At 38.3% G+C, this 18,921-nt stretch overlaps 1 protein-coding gene across 1 annotated transcript; it reads right to left on the bottom strand.

Annotated features, from left to right (window-relative positions):
* Positions 1 to 9,896: 9,896 nt before the first annotated feature.
* Positions 9,897 to 17,365, bottom strand: SNX20 (sorting nexin 20). The gene is made up of 4 exons (XM_027685042.1): positions 17,255 to 17,365; positions 15,107 to 15,284; positions 13,347 to 13,498; positions 9,897 to 10,792 (listed from the first exon to the last, which is right to left on the bottom strand). The coding sequence occupies exons 2-4, from the start codon at positions 15,270 to 15,272 to the stop codon at positions 10,124 to 10,126; spliced, it is 987 nt and encodes a 328-aa protein (XP_027540843.1). The 5' UTR covers positions 15,273 to 15,284; positions 17,255 to 17,365; the 3' UTR covers positions 9,897 to 10,123.
* Between the last annotated feature and the right edge of the window lie 1,556 nt (positions 17,366 to 18,921).

The raw sequence follows: 18,921 nt of genomic DNA, 5'->3' as shown, positions 1-18,921 counted from the left end.
GCTTCATCCCTGCAGCGTTTTTTACTACCATAGCTAATTTTTAACTATGTTGAATTTGATTTGGATACGATGCAATGTAGTACATTTCTATAGCACCTTTTATGCAAGCATCCCCAGAGCACTTTTTGATCAAGCTAAAATTAGCTCTGAACTACATACAAATTCCAAAAAGATTCATTTAGAAAGAAAAAACCAAAAAGACCAACTGGTAAAGAGAAGGTAGAAATTTATGCACTCAGTTCAAACAGGCAGAGGGCAAGTTCTCTCTTACACCAGAGTAAGAGAAGCAACTAATTCAGTGTATTGCTTTATAACAGGCTTGGGGGGTGATTTTCCAGGCAGTACAATACACTACTCTAACACTGCTGACCAGAATGAATTGCATGAGTGCTGTGAATCACCTGGAGGTGGCAGGTGAAGCAATACATAGGTGGGTTATCTGATCTCCCTTTATGTGCACATTGTTCTAACCTTTGCTGCTTCTGATAAGAAATGGGAAAGCCACACAATTCTTTCTGATACATGGCCTCAGTCATCCACAAGAAAGACAGTGGGAGAAATAAACAAATAGGTTTGGGGGACATGACTCATGGATCCAAAATGATACAAATATTTTTGCAGAGCAAGGGGCTTGGAGATAAAGCAAACTTCAGTTGGTTTCTCAGGATTAAAAAAAGCAGATTGTTGCCAGAAGCTGTCAGGAGGAACAGGGTGACATGCTGAGGAAGGAGGCTAAGAGTTAGGTTTTTTCCTAGACCTAGAGATTTTAATGAAAATCAGACTAGCATATGACTTCTTTCATTGTTGCAAGATTTTCTTTTTATCCTTTTTTTTTTTAATAAGTAGAATATTTAAGGCAATAATTTGATCATCATCATTGCATCTTCATGGAAGAGAACTGTAGGTTGTAAAGAGGCATCAAATTAGGAAAGAGATGGTGCCTGAAATAGATGCTGATGATCTGGACTAACAAGAAGGGAACTGAGAGGGGTTAGTTCAGTGGCCTTACTAATAATGGTCCTGCATGTTTGTTAACAGCTCTGCCTGTACTGAAGGTCAGACTGGTGGAAGTCCACCTCCTTGGCTTGTCCCTGCTGTTTTCAGAGCAGTGAGACAAAGGGTGTCAGTGGCAACCTCACATCATGGCAACTGTGGGAGCAGCACAGATGCTTCAGGGTCATCTGCAACAGGCAGGAAAGTCTTAGGTGGAACTACACTGTTTTCAATTTAGAGACCTTTCCATAGGTTGTAAATCTATCTATTTTGATCCCAATATAATTACAGTGTCTGAGACAGAGAGAATGGGATGAGATGGGAGGAAGGAGCAGGGAGTCTCTGGATCAACATAGTGATGTTGTGAAACATGCAAAATAGTAGCTATAAATATATCCAGTGGAATGACTGAACCTCTGGACTGACACACAGGTAATCTACCCAGCTCTACCTGGTGATTCCTCTGTCTGTGATCAGCTGGGTAACTGTTCTTTGTCTCAACTTTTCACTTGTTGCTGTTGATCATGTTTACTGCTCCCTCATTCTCTCCATTGGGAACATCAGTGGGATGGTACAGGGTGACCAAAATAGGAAAAATGTGCTGAGGTCAGATAAAGAGTGTCCTTGCACTGCCTTCACCCTCTGCCTCTTACCTTAGGTATTGAAGGGGTTTGGGGTGGCAGCAGCAAACAAAGGCTGTTTCAGAGTGCTCTGCCTTCCCAAAGGAAAATGTATTCCTTTCCTATACAAGAGATTTATATGGCAAATTAGGTCAGTTATCATTAAGCTACTGCACAGCAGGACAAATCATAATTTTAAATACATTTCAAATCTAAGTACATGTAAAATACATTCTGATGCAGTACAAATCAAGCCTCTTACAGTTGCTATGTGGGCCAGTCAGAGGAACATGGAGCATAATAATCAAGGAATAAGGTATTTGGGTTTTACTGCTGCTTGTGAAGACTATATAATTTATACCATTGTTTATGTTTACTTTTAACCAAGTATCCTCACTGCTATCTCCTCAGGAGGAGAAAAATATAAATGCATGAACCAAAATTAGTTTTTCCCTGTCAGTCCCTCTGAGGTACTGTTTTTATTGTAAAAAATCAGCATGACCCCTTGTTCTCCAGAGGAGATGAAATGAAGGAAAATTTATACCCAAATTTATTCCCAAAATTTTCCAAAGACAGCCCTAGAAATGAAGCTGTCTATTATGCAACTAACCAACCATTTGTTTGTCTCTTCATAGATTTTTTTTCTGTCTTCACGTTTCACAAATAACAAAATTTTCTTCCTGGCTGTGCCTTTTTTGAATCTCTGTTTTTGATCATCACAATTTAGTTTCATGGCAGACTTCATAATCTCATGGGGACCAGAGCCCTCTGCCAAGGTTTATGCAGATTTAAAGCCTGGATTAATCTGGCCCAGTATTTATAAAATGTTCTGAACATGTGAAGCCCTATAAAAGCACTATATTTTATTATTGAGTCCATGGAAGTGCCCTTCTGCTAACTCAGCACACATTTAAGCTGCTGTTCCTGGAGGTGAGGTGCAGTGACAGAAACAACCAAATCCATGTCTTGTCTTTTGAGATTGTATGTCTCTCTTTTCTTTCTCCCTGTCTCTTTCCTTTTTCTTTTTTTATTTTCCTTCCATGGTTTCTGTAGGAAGCTGAAAAGGAAGGATGGAGACACACCTTCAAAGATTTCACCTCCTGAGGCTGTTCTTTCAAAGACTTTGGCATAGTCTTCCTGCTTTTTACTGCCACAGGACTGCCCAGTTCCCTCATGCTGTTTCTAAAAGCTGGCAGATTCTGCAGAAACCTTTTGGAAAAAAAAAATCTTGATGCAGGGGGAGGCTGCTTTCAAACTCTGGTCTGCAGCTGGCACTCAGTGGGGGGAGAAGCCAGTCTCCAAATCCAGGCCATCCCAGCAATTTGATAAAATCTCTAGCAGAACTCAGGGAACACAGGCCTATGCTGACTGGATTTGTTGAGTTTCTCAGCGGCTGCTTCCGAAAACATTTCTGTGTTTTGCTGCTTAAAGCACAGGTAAAGGAGATGACTGGCAGCTGCAGCACAGGTTCAGTTGTCACATGTTCCCCTTCTACGTTATCAACAAGAACACAAAGCTCAAAATCAAGATGTGTGCATGCATACTGTTTGCAGTATATTTATACCTGTGCATAAAGAAATTAACAGATATATATTATAGTAGCTGGACTCAGAATCAGGTCTCATGGAGTGTGGCTATCTAAAATGGAGTCAGTGAACTTTCCCCCGCACCATTCAGAAGGCATTATGGGTCCATTTATTTTTACTTCCCTCCCCCCATTATTTGATAGTTCTTTTAAGACTTGTGAGTTTTACTTGGTTCCTTTTGATCAGAAGGAAAAGGTACTGTAGGAACTGAGACGCTGCAGTGACTCTGGCTTTGAACTCACCAGGTCTAAAAGCCTGCAAGAACATTTTCTCTTTCAGCTTTCCAGCAGGCTCCTAGAGCTGCCTGATAAAGGGGTATGGTAAATTGTCCTGAAGGACAGCTGGAAAGCCAGGCGCTACAGTCTGAACTCACAATGGAATTGAGAGATATATATTTAGTTTAATCATATTAAAATTTAAATGTTAGACTTGAGAGTAGATTTTTTTTTAAATAAAATTCAAGTCATTAAAAAAGTTTTCTGTTCCATTCCCTTGAGCTCGCGGGGTCCTGAGCTCCTGAAAATGCTGCGGCTCCATCTAGTGGCACTGCGGTCCCGTGTCAGGAGGAGGCAAACCTTTATTAACTCTGAGGAGCAACGAGAAAAATATTAGGATTTAAATTCTGCATTTTCAGTAAAATTCTCTAAGATTTCCTACCAGTTATCAAGTTAGAGTCTCATACTGTCTGAAATGAAACAATATTTAAACTACTAGTTTAGAGATATTAGTAAATGAAAGTTCATCCAGTCTATTTCTCCTCAGCATTTTTCTTAATAATCACAGACTTAGATATATATATTACTATTTCTAATAGAAGAAAATCGTACTATGACTATATATATATACACATATATATGTATATATCCATGTGGTACTTGTAAAAGTAGCTCTGATCTAAATTTTTTAAATACTTGGCAAACATTTATTAGGCATTAAAACATTCAAATTTGTTTGTTCTAACCACTCATCAGCCATCTGTCCATCCACTGTGTATAGAGATTTTGCACATGTTTATATGTACAGTAAGACTTACTGTGCTCTCAATTACATTATAACTTATTTCAGTGTAGCTACTCTCAGCTCTTACTGGTCTGACATGAAAATTTGTGTCTTGTGTATCTGTATATAGAGCATATATATACTCATAAAGTGTGATGAACATATGTTGTAATGTGATCCTAATGTAAATGGGTTGGTTTGTTGGTTCTTTGGGGTTCTCACCTCATCCAGATGGGAATTGACATTCAGTATTTTGCACCATTACAACTGTGTTTTGTTTTTCAACACATCTTACTCCTGTCTTTGATCTAAAAAGAAAACAAAAACCACAAAAAACCACATTCTTGATTTGATTTGCTCAGCTGCTGTCTGAGCCACAAAACCTAGATTTCATCTTGTGTCCTGAACTCGACTCCCATGCTGATTGTACAAATCTGTTGAATTCAATAAATGTATTTAGCCTTATTAAGATTCAGGAAAGCAAATATTATCCTCCAGTGATGCAGCAGATAACAGGAGTTAATAACAAGTATGTGTTAAAGATCACAGGATTCCCTGTAAACAAGATGCTGCATTGCACAGAGAGCATCTTGTCTGCATATGTTTCATAAGTAACTAGACATCCTCATGGGCTTCTTTAGTTATTTTAGAAAGTTGTGTAAACAGTATTATCTACTTAATGCCCCAAATGATATAATAATTGATATGGAAATGGGGCAAAGCTCAATAGATCGTAATGCAACTCTCCATGGACTCTTGGAGATGATCTGCCCAGATTTTATTTAAATTTTCTTCTAGCTTGTGTGCAGCCTGTGGTTTGTCAGACATTCTAGGCAGATTTTGATTGGACAGCATTTTTTTTTTTTACCTTTTTTCCTGGAAAAAAATTAAATGTGAACTTACACCTGGATTGTTATCTGTTGTAGATATACTTCAGAGGTGCCAGTGACAATTGGAAAAGTAAGATCATACTATAAAGCTCTGATGCATTGTGTGCTGTTGTTGAGAAAAATTACTAATGTATATGGTACTCTAGTGGTTGTGTGATTCTTCTTGTTAAGACTACAAGAGCACTGGAAAGAAATTCCAGAGCTCTGAGAAATTCTTAAAACTGGAAAAATGCATTTGAAAATATTTTCCTGTTCCATCTTGTGGAAAATGATACTGAAGTCTGGAGATTTTTTTAATATATCCTAAAAATCTCTTAGGCAAGACTTTTTTCTTTGCTATTTTTGTAAAGTAGTGGTTTAAATATTTGTGCTGTTCAACCACTTATTAGTTCTTGAAATACATTAATTAGTCAGACTTAATCCACTCTTTTCTCTTCCATAGACATATCACACAGTTTTGTCAGGTCAAAAATGAAGCTGTATTGTGGATGTTCATGCAAGATGTACTTAAGAACATGCAACAGTGACATGTCTCTGCTTTGTAAATCTGCGATGCAAGTTGTGCTTCAGTATTTCTCCAGGCAGTCAGTGTGGTCTCCAGACCACTGTATTAGACTTTGAGAAAAATCACTTCTCTTGTACCACAATTCCCCCAGGTGTAAAATGGGGAAAATGATACGTTGGAATGTACGGCTAAAATATAAGTAAAACACAGCTTTATAGAAGAGGACAAAGCCATATTGGTATTCAAAAGAAACCTGAGATTTGATTACACTTGATCAAGGTCACTCATTCAAGGGCTTGTGACATTGCCAAGAGCAGAGCTTGGGTCTCCAGACATTCTGCCTGTTGACGCCAGCTGCCTTCTAGGTACAGAGAATGGCTGATGAAGGTTAATAATGCAAACAGGACAAATGCCAGAAACTGCTCATTTCCATTTATTTCATTAAACCAAAGAAACATTTTGTAAAGAGCACACATTGTTTTGGGAGACAGGAAATGGATGAAATGGATTTATTTATAAAACAAGCCTTTATCACTCAAATATTGTACAGCAGTGAAGAGTGGAAGTAAAATGGCTGTCTGGAAGCAGGAACCACCTGCTTTGTTAATTTATGTTATGTTCTTGCATATGTGGTAGTACCAGAGTTTTTTTCTTCCAAAATAGCTTCACTGATGCAGTGTTATTTACTTGTGCTGGCCATCACCTGGAGGGCTGGGATGTGTACTTTGGGGACAGCATGTGAACCCCATGGAAAGTGCACAAGAATTTCAGCCATCGTTTGTCCAATGGCTTCTCAACAAGAGTTAAGGAAGGGCAATAGATAAGCAAGACAGGTAGATGTGGATGGAAATTTTAGCTATTTCTTTTTTGAGCCCTTCTTAAAACACTATTCAGAGGAAAATTAAGATGTGGTGGCAGGTGTAGAGCACCCATTTCGTTGTTATACATCTTATGAAAAAGCCAGGACAATACAGCAATGCTACTGTATTGCTGCACTGAGCAAAAGTAATGGGGAAAGATACTAATCTCTGACTGCCTGCAGGAAATCTGTCCTACCAGGCTACACATTTTTAACTGTTGAAGATAAAGTTGCATGTACAGGCAGAGGGATCCTGGTCCTTGCAGGCTGTCCCTACCTTGGACAATTGCGAGTGGAAGACAATTGGATCACTATGGGAGCAGGAATGCCATTACTCTTCAGTTTAGTAACTTGTAACTGCTGAATACTCACTTTGCTGTAAAAATCAAGTAAAAAAGAATATGCAGAAGTTGACTTTTGAAATGTGAGTAAAAGGAAGCAGAATTCTTTTGGCAGGTCCAACCACTCTCTGAGAGTATATAGCTAAGAAATTGGAATTGGCTGATTGCCTGTGGAGCTGATCAGCCAGCATGGTCTCACTACAGCACAGTGTAATATAAAGATAATTTTGTAACTTCTCTAGTTTATAAGGAAAGTAGCACCTGATTTTAAAATAAGACTGCACTGGTAAGAAACTGTGCAATCCACCATAAGCACACAGGTTTGGCAACTTAGTGCTTCTAAGTTCTCTTTCAGTTCAAGATATCCTTGACAAATGAAACAGGCTTGTATAAATCAAAATTGCCTCTATCCCATTGCACATTTCTGAGTTAAATGCTAGAGTTAACTCATTTGGTCAGGTTTCAAAGCTTTCCTGATGTATGAGTACTGAAAACCTGAATGAGGAAACCTTATGGGGAAGTACTGAGTGAGGAAATAGAGGCACAGAGGTTAAGTTCCTTGTGCAAAGTTCAGACCAAGTCTGTGGCAGAGCTCCGGGTGAAATCCAGGCTCTGTGGATCCCCATTTGTCACCATAACCATTCTAGCTTTTTCTTTCTGAGATTTTCAATGCAATCCCTGAAGAGATTAATAAATCCAGAGGTCACAGGCTTTGCATTTGTAGGAAGGAAATGCATACCTGATTTGCTTGGGGGAGCTTGAATTGTTGGGGAGATTTTAATTTTGTTGTATTCTAATAGTAATGAAACCACAAACTCATTTTATGAACGTTACCCTTGACCCTTTGAAGTGGCTTGATTGGAAGTCTCAATGCGGCAGAAATTTAAATCAGCCCTTTGAGTGAGGCAGATGATAGGTTCTTACTGGGTAGCTCTGAAGATGTTGTGGCCAACTGATTGCCACAGCTGAAAATAAGGAAGTTCAGTGTGGGAGAATTACCCAACAATGTTCTTTCTTCACACTATTCCTGTATTTATGTAGTTCATCTTCCCCCATAATACAAGGAAACTGACCTTCACCTTCTGGTGGATGGGGACAATGAAACCTATTCTAGGATCATTTTGCTGACAAAATTCTACTAGTAAATTGTATGGAAAACAAGAGATTTGGCTCACCCCATTAAAACAGTGGGGTTTTTTTTCACTGTTTATTTTAGTGCCTTTTGAATTATATAAATTTTTCTCTCAGCCAAATTGCACCTCAAAACATGCGAGCAGAAATTGGTCAGCTTTGGATCAGTCAGTCCTTCTGAGATGGAAATTTATAACATTACCATGAGTAAAGGTTAAAAGTAAGATCTTGTTGATGTGCTGCCTTTCCTGGTGATTGTCAGACAGCATGTCCTTATGGACTCTCTAATCCTATGGTCAGCTGTGAGGGTCTGTGGATGCAATTAGATACTCACGTGCCATCCCATGGGAACCTGAGGAGAATCCAAGGGAGCTGTGCCCTGGGCACTGCACACAATGATGGGAGGGAGCAAAAAGGAGGAAATGATTTTTTTCCTATTCTTCTGGTCTTTCATCACCAACTGCTGTGGAGTTAGAGCAGTGTGAAGGCCATGACTCCTTTCTAGCTTAGCTTGATTGTGCTTGAATGTGATGGAGACCCCAGACATGCTTTCTTCTTCAGTGCTTTGTTACTGATTCAGAAATTCTCTAAGAAGGTGTTACCTTTCATTCATTTTAACTGTCCTGCAATATGGTATGTTGTGGGAAGATTAGTCCCTAAGTCTCTTAATTAATTACTCTTAATTCTATTACTGCTGGTATAACTAGAAGAAAACAATTGTCAAATAACAAATAATCCATGTATTTTGAGTTTAATGCCTAGCTGTTAATAGCTACTTAAAATATTAACATTGTACCCTAGACACTCCTATTATTCTGTATTTTTTTTCAAGACATCCTTCTTGTAACAATACACAGCAAACTTTTTCAGGCTCAGTGCCTTTCCAATTAGCTGATTCTTTCGTGTGTCTGGGAGGTAAGTTAATACAGTTATTCCTAACTTATTGATAGTGTCATTGTGGTGCATGTAGTCTCTGTACTGGAGTTCAGGCCTGAAAGTATTTAGTGGACTGTGTTCAGCAGAGAATAATGACCCATGCTAGTTAATGAAATTAATTACAGTACTTATGAGAATTAATTTACCAGATTGTTAAAATAAGTGTATGGGAAAGATCATAGAGTTGAGGGAAATTACCAAAGCAGTTAAATAGAGACTTTTTCAGCTCTTAGGAAGCTTTCCCAAGAGTGTTAGGGCCAAAACAAGCTTAGTATTTTCTAGGTGTGTTGGATCCCTAAAAAATTAGCTGTAATATTGCAGTGCCACGAAGATGATGCTTCCATGGTATACCAGGCTGTAAAGCTAAGGCAAGGCCCAATTTATATAAACCTCTGACAGGAAAGCGGGAAGCACAGACTGTCTGCTAACCATATCTCAAAGCTCAATAATCAGAATTAAAGGCTAGCATTATAATAGCCAGATGTTCTCCCCAACAGCACTCTCCTGTAGTCCCTTTCCACTATGGATATAGTGCATGTGGTTTGAATTTTCTACCCTGGTCAAAGCTGTGCTTAAAGATCACTCCAAACAAGAATGTGCCTTCAATGCCAGTCATAAAACTCTGCTAGTTACAAAAGGGAAATGAGGTACATTCCCTCATCTCTGATGGAATGATCATCCCTTGTATTTTTTGCTCCTATCAAAGTTGATTGTAAACCTTCCCCCCCACATTCTCCTGCCCACAGCAGCTGAATTCAGTGGGAACAGGACCAATCCCATCATTCTCAAAAACAGCAAAGTGCTGTTTGACCAGGCCTGAGCTTGAGGAGGAAAAAACTACATTCAGTGTCTGAAGATGCATCTTTTAAATTGCATCAGCTGAGAAAGTGTTTTTGTTCTTGAAAGGAAATAGTTTCCACATAAGCAAGAAATGCCTCTGATTCTGCAGATTCTTAAGTGCTTTATTCATTGCAATTTCTTATTCTGACTTTTCACACAAAATAAGCTTCGTTCAAAATAAGCAAAACATAAATGATTATTTTCTCGCAAATTTCTTTCAAAAAACCCTAAGGTGCTCCTTAGATACTCCTCATATCTGCAGAGAAAATGTAATATTTTCCAACATCGATGCTAATGTCCCTTTGGAGCATGGAAGATACTTAATTTTTTTTTTTATTAATACAATGCTACGTTTGCCAAACTGATAATTTTCAGTTCTTACTCCTTCAGGAATTTGCTCTTTAATGAAATTGTTTCTTGTGCTCATTGTACATACTCCCGAACTGCAAGTTCTTTCAGGGTAAATACCCGTACAGGATCTTTCTTTGCCTTCCATTCTTCCAGTTTTTCTTGCAGAGACAGAAAGTCCTTGCCAAGTTCATAGGCCAGAGTGATCATCGTTTCTAACAATGGGATATAATACCTGTGGCTGGAATGCACACGAAGGCGTGATAGAGCTTTTTCTCCATATTCAAAGGCACTTGCTGGGTTTTCCAGGTCCTTGTGGCACACCATGATAGCACAGAGAGTAGGGACAATTGAGACAGGGTTGCCTCTTGTCAGCCTTTCCTGCAGACCAATGACTTCCAAAAGGATTTCCAAAGCTTTGGGGTACTGGCCACCCCGCAAGCAACCATACGCCTCCTGAAGCTCCGGCCTTGTTAAAAAGTCAATAAATTTTTTTGATCTTCGGACACATTTCATAGAATATAGAAGTCTCAGGTAGTCCTTGAAGGCTAATTTTCTCTCATTGATTATTTCTTCTGTGAAGTTCCCCGTTAGAGTTTTTTTGGGAAAGGTCACATCTTCCATTTCTTCACTAAATTCCTCCAGCAGATTTCTGTGCAGTTTCTCAAAATCTGAATAACGCCGTTCAATTACAGACTTGTTGCTGTCAAAACTCCCTGTTTGCAGAATGATGATTTTATACATCTAAACACAATCAAACAAAAAAATAAGCATGAGAAGGAGCATTCTAGCCCTATTGCAGTCACATTTTTTCTGTTACTGCTTTGAAAAGACACTGTGCCTGTATATTTCTCCAGCTAAAACATTCCTGCACCAATTTTATGTGTGTAATCTTGTATACTCTTATGGTTTATAGCAGTGCTGCTGAATCACGTGCTGTCTGGGATTATGATGCGTGCTCAGCGTAGGCCTGAAAAATCTGCAACCATCAAATTAATAATTCCCACCGCCTGCTGTTCTGTACTTTTGTCACCAGACTTACCCTTAGCATGCAAATAAGTTGTAGATAGTGCACTAACAGATTCCATCCTGCAAGGTGCTGGGAAAGGCAAACTAGCAGCAGATTGAGGCACATAAAAACACTCACAAAGCATTTCTGTAGCTGTACTTTGTTTATAACAGCCATGGCTGCTGCAATCAATCAACTTCAGTGAACTGAATGGATTTCCCAGACTTAATATCGAATGTAATCTATTTTACATTGGTCATAGTATTCAGAAATGTTGTTTGTAAGAGATATTACTAGGGATTTGGGGGTGTTATTAATCCTGTGAAAGAAGAGGGAGTATTTGGCAATATATTTGGTATGTGCAAAAATAAGATGGAGCAACTCCAAAGCCTTTTTCCCCCCCCTCTAAATCATTGCCCTCTATTCAAACTTACTTGGCATGTAAATAATAAAAAAAAATTTGACATTTCTACAACAATCTGTTTGCTATCTAAATTCCTTCACTAATAGCTAACAGCAATGCTGCCCCACTGTAAGTCAAGAGTATGTCTTCCTCAGCTCTTCACTAGCCTCAAAATGGTTATAATAAATGTGATATTAGGAAAAAAGCTGCAAAGCAAAATTGTGTGTTACGTGTTGTACAAATAGATTCTCTTCTGGATCTGATCAAAGCACTGTGATGTTGAGGAAGGGCCAAATCCCTAATGTGTGTAAACCAGTGAAGCTGCACTGAGGCCAGCTTGACTGTGGCACCACACACCAGCTAAGGACACAGACTGTGAGCCTTTTAGATGTCCATATTCATATTCAACTTCACTCTGTTCCCATTGATTTTTACAGGAACTGGACAGGTTTTACTCATGCCAGTTGTTTTCTTTGCTGCTCTGAAGGGTGCAAACCAGAACTCGTTCTAGTGTCTGTCTGATTCTCTTCCTTGTTTTTCCTTAAAGAGAAATTCTCTCTTTTAATCTTCATAAATGATCTTTACAGGCGCCTCTTGAAAGGTTTCTAAATTTGAGCTGACTTCTCTGATCTCTTTTCATTTGTAAGCACTGTGACATTTTCCTATACTTTGTCCTGCTCCCTGCTGAAAAGTGTATATATGCCTGATGCATTCTAAAACAATCATAAGAGCAATTTTTTTAAGTTGTCATTTTATCAAGGGCAGCTAAGTGAATAATTTACAAGTACTTGGGATTTTTTGTTTGTGGAGTGTGCATGAAAAAGGCAAGAAATACCATTTAATTTGACTGTCAAATTGGCTCAATTTCTTTCTAATGTAAATCTTTTTGCCTAGATATGTAACTTATAACTAACTTTAACTAATTGCACATAAGCTGAGTGATACTCTTGTTCTTATACAGTTATACTAAAATAATTTTGAACTATTCAGCAAGCTGGATACTATTGAGTATGCAATAACAGCAGCAATAAGTAGGTTTGTATAGCAGGAACTAAGTAGGTGTGTCTAGAATGCAACAAGATCTCAGGCCAGGCTGCAAAACATTTACCTGCTCCAAATTCTACCAAGCTGGATGACCCAGTATCAGCAATGCTAGTATGATTCTTGGCATTTTTCATCTCAGAGGTTGTAGCAACGAAGGAAATCATCCCTATCTGAATTTTACAGGAGTAGTAAGAGACTCACTCTAGATCAGTCTTTCTGAAGGCCAGGAGCAGAAATAAAAGCCCAATGTCAATACTACGAGTAAAGATACAAAAATCCAACCTATTCTGTTGTTCCTACCCATGATACCCGTTTCATTTTAAAACTACGACAGAAATATGCCACCTAAGGGAGCTCTAGGTAGGGAAGGGGAACAATCCCAATCGATGTAGCTGGAGGATGTCTTAGGCTTTTTCAACATCAAAGACTTCTGCACTTGTGCTAACAGAAACCTCTGATGTGGAAGTTATACAAATGTACTGCAGCTGCTACAGCAGGCTAGCTCAGTGGAAGTGTAACTATATTGATATTTTTTTCCTTGTGTGAATTTCCTTAATGTTGACAAAACTCTGGGTGTTAGGGATACTAAAGCTACTAATTTACTTGATATCACTTCTGCACTGATGCAGATTTTGTGAATTGACTATCAGAGGGATTTTTTAAAGGCAGATTCCACCAGCTATGCCCATACAATCAGTGAGCTTCTACACTGTATGATCGTGGCTTGCAAAACTTGGCCCTCGGTAAGGCTTTCATGTAGAGAGACATGCTGTGTGCTGTGCAGACCCCTGTAGAGTGAAGAAAAATTAATGATCTTCTTACATATTCATTTCTTAGCTTACCACATATTTAGATAAGTGGTGCTCTACAATTCTGGTTGATGGGATCTCAAAAAGGAGTTTGACTTGTCTGCACTGGCTTTTTTCATTCCTCCAGTATTCCTGAAGCTCCTTAGTGGTCATCGAAGAGTGGGGACTTAGGGTTGCGTTGAAATCTAAAAATAATACATTTAGTATTTCAGGTTATATCCTTTGCATTTGGAAAGAAAGCTCTTGTGCATTTATTGTGAAAGGATAGCCTAGACTTTTTTATTGCTGTAACAGCAAGAACTAAAGACTGATAAAATAAGTTATTTCACTGATAGTAATGACAGGTCCGTTTGAGGAAAGTTATTTGGTCTAAAATTTTGAAAGACACCAAATCATCTGCAGAATACAAAGTTGTAGAAAAAGTAGTGCCAAGAAGTATTGTATGTGAAGGGTGTAACCTCAGGCACAGTCTGAGCATGAGATTTTGTTCACCATCCCAGAGGCAGTCCGAAGAAACATCAACAGAGTCTTCTGAGTCAGATGTTTCTCCAGGCTTCTTTGTTGCTCAAAGGAGGAGTTAACACAATGCAGCTGCAAATTTAGACATATTTTCAAATACTGACCCTATTCAAATATGGGGTTTGTGCAGTAATAGGCAAAAGCTGAGAAAACATGAATATCCTAACCTCAAAGCTGGATAACCAGCTCAAATGAAGGAGGAATTTTTGCATCCTCCTTTTCTTTTGTAGCTGATGACACAGTTCAGCTGCAAATATTTTACATACCTCCTTCTTTTCCCTTCTCTCTCCTCCCACACTCACATACAGACACACACATACATATGTATACGTATGCATATATAAAAATATAGGACAGCTGGTTGAAGAGTTTGCTTACAGGAGAATTTGATGTAGCATTTCAAAAGGGTGATTTCTCTATCTTTGAAATCTACTGACAACAGTTTTCATCAGGTGGCATATAGGCTAGCAAAGTGGATAAAAGAAGTGGAATATTTGTATTTCAGTGGGCACACTGTCAAGGCAGTCAGCCGAAGTCAGTCTGCAATGTATGTAGCATTCTGACAATGGAGGTGAATGAGCACAAATGAAGGGTAAGAGATCAGCTTGATGCAGAAATAGACTTGTAAAGGCATCATAGTACTCCTACTCTTACATTTTCTCAATCAATTGGCCATACAGTTTCAATTATCAAGGCTTTTGGGGTTTGGCTTGATCTCTACAAAGCAAATATTTCCTAAGAGAGGTGGGTTTTATGACATCCTTGCAGGATGAAAAATTTTGATGAGATTATATATATTTTGAATTATACATAACATTTTATTTAATAACAAATGACAGCAATCTTGGGCATAGTAAATGTTCCATGCTGCCTCTTTAAAGGCATGTGAGAGCCGCCTGCTTGAGATAACTTCAATCTTGGTGTCTTTGCTGATACTATCAAGAAGTTCAGATTTTGTGATGCACAGAAGGTGCACTCCTGAGACAGGCCATCTGATGATCACTGGTTTCATTCCTGGTGTGTAAATCAAATCTGTAATACATTTTAGGTACAAACAATTTAAGAGGAAAACTGTGTGTGTGTAAACACACCTGGATATGCATCTGTTTCACTCTTGCTACATTATTATTACAAGTCTAATCAAGGGTTATTTTCAATGCAGTGTAGCAGTATAATTTTGAACTACTGCTGCAATTAATAAGAAAAGTTTTTTATATAAAAGATTAATGGCATAAATAGCTAGATGAAAAATAAAATTAGAAGATAGCATCAACCTTTCAAGTCATCTTTTTCTGGGTTTTCTTTTCTCATTTGACACGAAATTTCAGCTTTGGGTTGATTTTCTTCTTTATCAGGTGGGCTTGTGGTAGAAAATGTAGTAATTCTGCTTACAGCTTCCAACAGTTCCCTTTCTGCTGTGCCGTGTGAATCTTGGTCCATTGCAAGCTCTCACTGAAAGATTACAAAACCCATGATATTTCTTAGTACCACGCCTTTAGAGGATCCAGTTTGGTAATCTTTTTTATTGCTTACTCATTTTTCTCTGTGAACTTGTATCAGTGCAACTGTAGTTTCATAAAAGCTAAAGTAAAAAAAAGAAATATCTACACAGCTACCAGTGCAGAACCATTCCTATCACTGTTACTGCTGAAAGTGCTTGGATATTTTTTTCTGGCAGATTAAAACCAAATATGAAAACCATAAGAAGTTATTTTGAATAAGATTAGGTGTGGAAATCAATTCTTACCTGTAAGAATTTGGTCATGAACTTCAGTGTGGGCAGATTTTTTCCTCCTTGTATTTTGCCCTCAAGCTTGCAAGTATGAGTTCAGATGAAGTAAAATCTTGAAGATACTCAGTATAACTAGCAGCCTGGTTCTCTTACACTGCTAGAATATACCGTTCTCAAGACTCAAAAACTTGCCATCTGTTCTTAATAACAACCTGTAGGGCAAAATGGAGTGATATCTAAAATAGTACAATGTTTTTATCACATTTCACAGTTTCAGGTTGCCTCCAGGGACTTGTCTCTGTACTATGAGAACAAAACAAGTGCATTTGACAATGGCTCAGTGTAAGAATAACTGAATTTACTAATTATTGTATAAAAACATTCTCCCTTTACTAGTCCTCTTACCCTACATACTGTACTGTAGTAGATCTGTATGCCTGTTCTGTTAGGACCAGTATTTTACGATACACTGATAAAACGCCTAACACAATATGCTCCTACTAAAAAAAAAACCAAACCCAAAACCTACCTGTTACATCACTGTGTTATACTAGCAGTTGGACAAGTTCTAAGAACATCCTAACAGCTTTGCCAGGGTATTGTGTTCAGTTAGTTATCATGAGTGAAGTTTTGCTCACAATTCAGCCAATAGGTGAAAATCAAATAACAGAACAATACAGTTTTAAAAAGCCCTGCTAAAATAATGCCCAAGCAGTGGTTATTAAATAATGGGAGAGCTTAGGAGAGAGATGTTACTACATATCATTTTGCCTCCAATTGCCAACCACCCAGTTATGCAGTGCAGGATACAGAGGTGAGGAAACTCCTTCAGCAGTCCTATTGATTTCTGGCAAGCTGCAAGGTTATAAAAGGAAATTACTTTCCCCACTGGAAATAATGAAAGGGCAAACCACTTTCCCCTAACAGAAACCTTTCCTTTGCCTGGCTTGGATAAACAAGTACATAAATGTGGTCATTCTCCTTAATAAAAGCATCATGGAAGCCCTTATTTTCGGACTTCAGACTCGGAATGAAAAGTTCTCGCTGTTATTGGAGTCCTCCTTAAGATCTGCTTTTTGAGCATGAAGAGTAGCCACTTATTGTCTAACTGGTCAGTCTTTTGAAAATCACAACAGTTTATCCCAAGAGCATATATAGTAGATTAAATGAGGAATCTGAAAATGGCCAAACAAATTTAAATGACAACTTTTTTCTTGGTTGTAAGCTGGGATAACTTTGTAAGCAAAATTGTATTTACATTTTAAAAAAATTTACATATGTATAGCTTTATATACCTAACATATGCATATATGTGAGTGTCTATTTATATATATAAATGCTACTTTAAAAATCATCTACCAGCGAAACATAACGCACTTGTGAACAGAAGAATGCAGAATTGGATGTTATGATACACAAGTCTTCTGCCTTGAATATATGTGCCTTGAAAACATGCGCTTCATATAAACAGTTTCATTTTCACAGCTAAAAATGATTGCAAGCTCTTTTAAGTAAGCTACTATTTATTTTTACATATTAAAAAAATACAGAACAATACAAAACCCCTGCAACAAATTACACCATTTTACCTGGAACAGACACTCATCCTGTTCCATTTCAGGGTAAATGCTGCTCCAGCTCCTTCACTGAGTTTTAAATAACTAGAAACCAAAGTGCACAGAACACTCACCTGGAAACTGCTGAATTGCTGTTAGTTGTGGCACATGGACGGTCTGTACAAGGCCACGCAAAGCCCACTTTGCATTTTCGGAATGCAGAGAAACGTCTGTGCTTTCTTCTAGCAGGCACATTCTGTGTCTTACAAAAAGGAAGGAAGAAGCCTTGATTAAATCAGACTTCCTCGTCCCATTGGCTCACAGGTTCAGTGCTGGCTGATTACGCATGAAATTTCCTATCTGCCCCGAGCAGCCCTTGTGTCTCGCCCGCGGCGAGCAGGGCCCAGCGCCGGGCAGGTCTGGGAACCCCAGAGTCAGGATTCCACAGGGCTTGGCAGAGGAAAGAGTTCAACAGTAAATGCAATTAACAGAATCAATGAAAAACTTCTCTGCATGGATTTGTGAAGCCAAAAAAACACACTTAACAAAAGGGAGATTAGGAAAAAAAAGAGCCAAATATGTAAATGTGCTTATGTGGAAAAATAATGCCTTTTGGGATGTCTTTAAAGTACAGACTTAACATCCAGTTCAGGAAAGAAAATGCAGGTGCTACCACAGCAAATAGCCTCGTTCTGCATAAACTTGCACTTCTGACAGAAATCCTGATTCCACACAGTGCTTAAACATATGATTAATTTCAAATATCTGCTTAATTAAAGTTCAAGTGGGAGCATTATCATATCTGACATGTCTACTAAACTTGAAATGGGCTTACAAGTGTGCCTAAAATTAATCCTATGCTTAATATACGCTTAAATTCGTTGTTGAACTGAGGACAAAGTGAAATAGAATGATGTATTAATCCACATGTCCTTTGGCGCAGATGCTTCCTTTTGCAGTTCACTTCACTTTGGAAATTTGCTTTAAACCCTCAGGATAGCTATTTCTGAGGTAAATAATATGGACATTATCTTTTTTAAGTAATGTAAGTTTCCCCTTTGCCAAAGCTCAGTCACTGAAAAACCAAGCAATTTTAATGCAGCTCAAATGTGGGAGGCAAACATCCAAAGGACCACATGGATCCTGCTCCACACATTCCTTCAGAACAAACAGTTTACAATAATGTAGAACCAGGGCCATAAACTGGTAGTGCTTCTCTTCTGCTCTATTTGCCACATAAAATAATGCCAACTCCAACTTGGACTTTGTCTGAATGTAGAAGTTTTGCCAAAATAGCTGTCAGAATGATGAAAAATCACTCCAATGCAGCTACAACCACACTGGCAAAAGCCCTTGTGTAGATGCCATTATACTGGCAGAGTCCTTCAGTCACTTTAGCATGTTCCATGCAGAATATGATTTAAGTTACAACAGAAATCTGTGCTTGCCAATTCAGCTCTAAGGTGTAGCTATACCAGCCAACCCTTTTAAGTGTAGACAAGGCATGTGTTTCTGGCTCTACTCTCATTCCTTTAAAGTTAGATTTATGGGTTTGGTTACATTTGTGAGCAAAAACCAAGAGGGATTTCAGTGCATTTTGCTCATGCTGACAGTTCACAGATGTATCTAAACTTTGAATTCTGAATCTGTTAATTTATGTGTTGCCAAAAAGCAATGTATTATTTTGTGATGCTTAGTGCTATTGTCCTTCTCTTGTTAAATGCTAAAAGAAAAAAGTACTTTTTTCAGTATATTAAGTATGACCTCTACTTTCAATTATTTCAGAATAAGTAAGTCCTAA

The sequence above is a fragment of the Neopelma chrysocephalum genome, unplaced genomic scaffold (assembly GCF_003984885.1).
Source record: "Neopelma chrysocephalum unplaced genomic scaffold, ASM398488v2 Primary Assembly neopelma1_68, whole genome shotgun sequence".
NCBI classification, from domain to species: domain Eukaryota; kingdom Metazoa; phylum Chordata; class Aves; order Passeriformes; family Pipridae; genus Neopelma; species Neopelma chrysocephalum.
This window is presented reverse-complemented; position numbering and strand designations above follow the sequence as displayed.

Coding starts and splice junctions, on each gene's coding strand:
- SNX20 (XM_027685042.1), bottom strand. CDS start 15,272: ATGGACCAAGATTCACACGGCACAGCAGAAAGGGAACTGTTGGAAGCT. Junction 13,499..15,106: donor AGAAAAAGATGACTTGAAAG/GTTGATGCTATC, acceptor TATTATTTTTAG/ATTTCAACGCAACCCTAAGT. Junction 10,793..13,346: donor ACCACTTATCTAAATATGTG/GTAAGCTAAGAA, acceptor GATTGTGTTTAG/ATGTATAAAATCATCATTCT.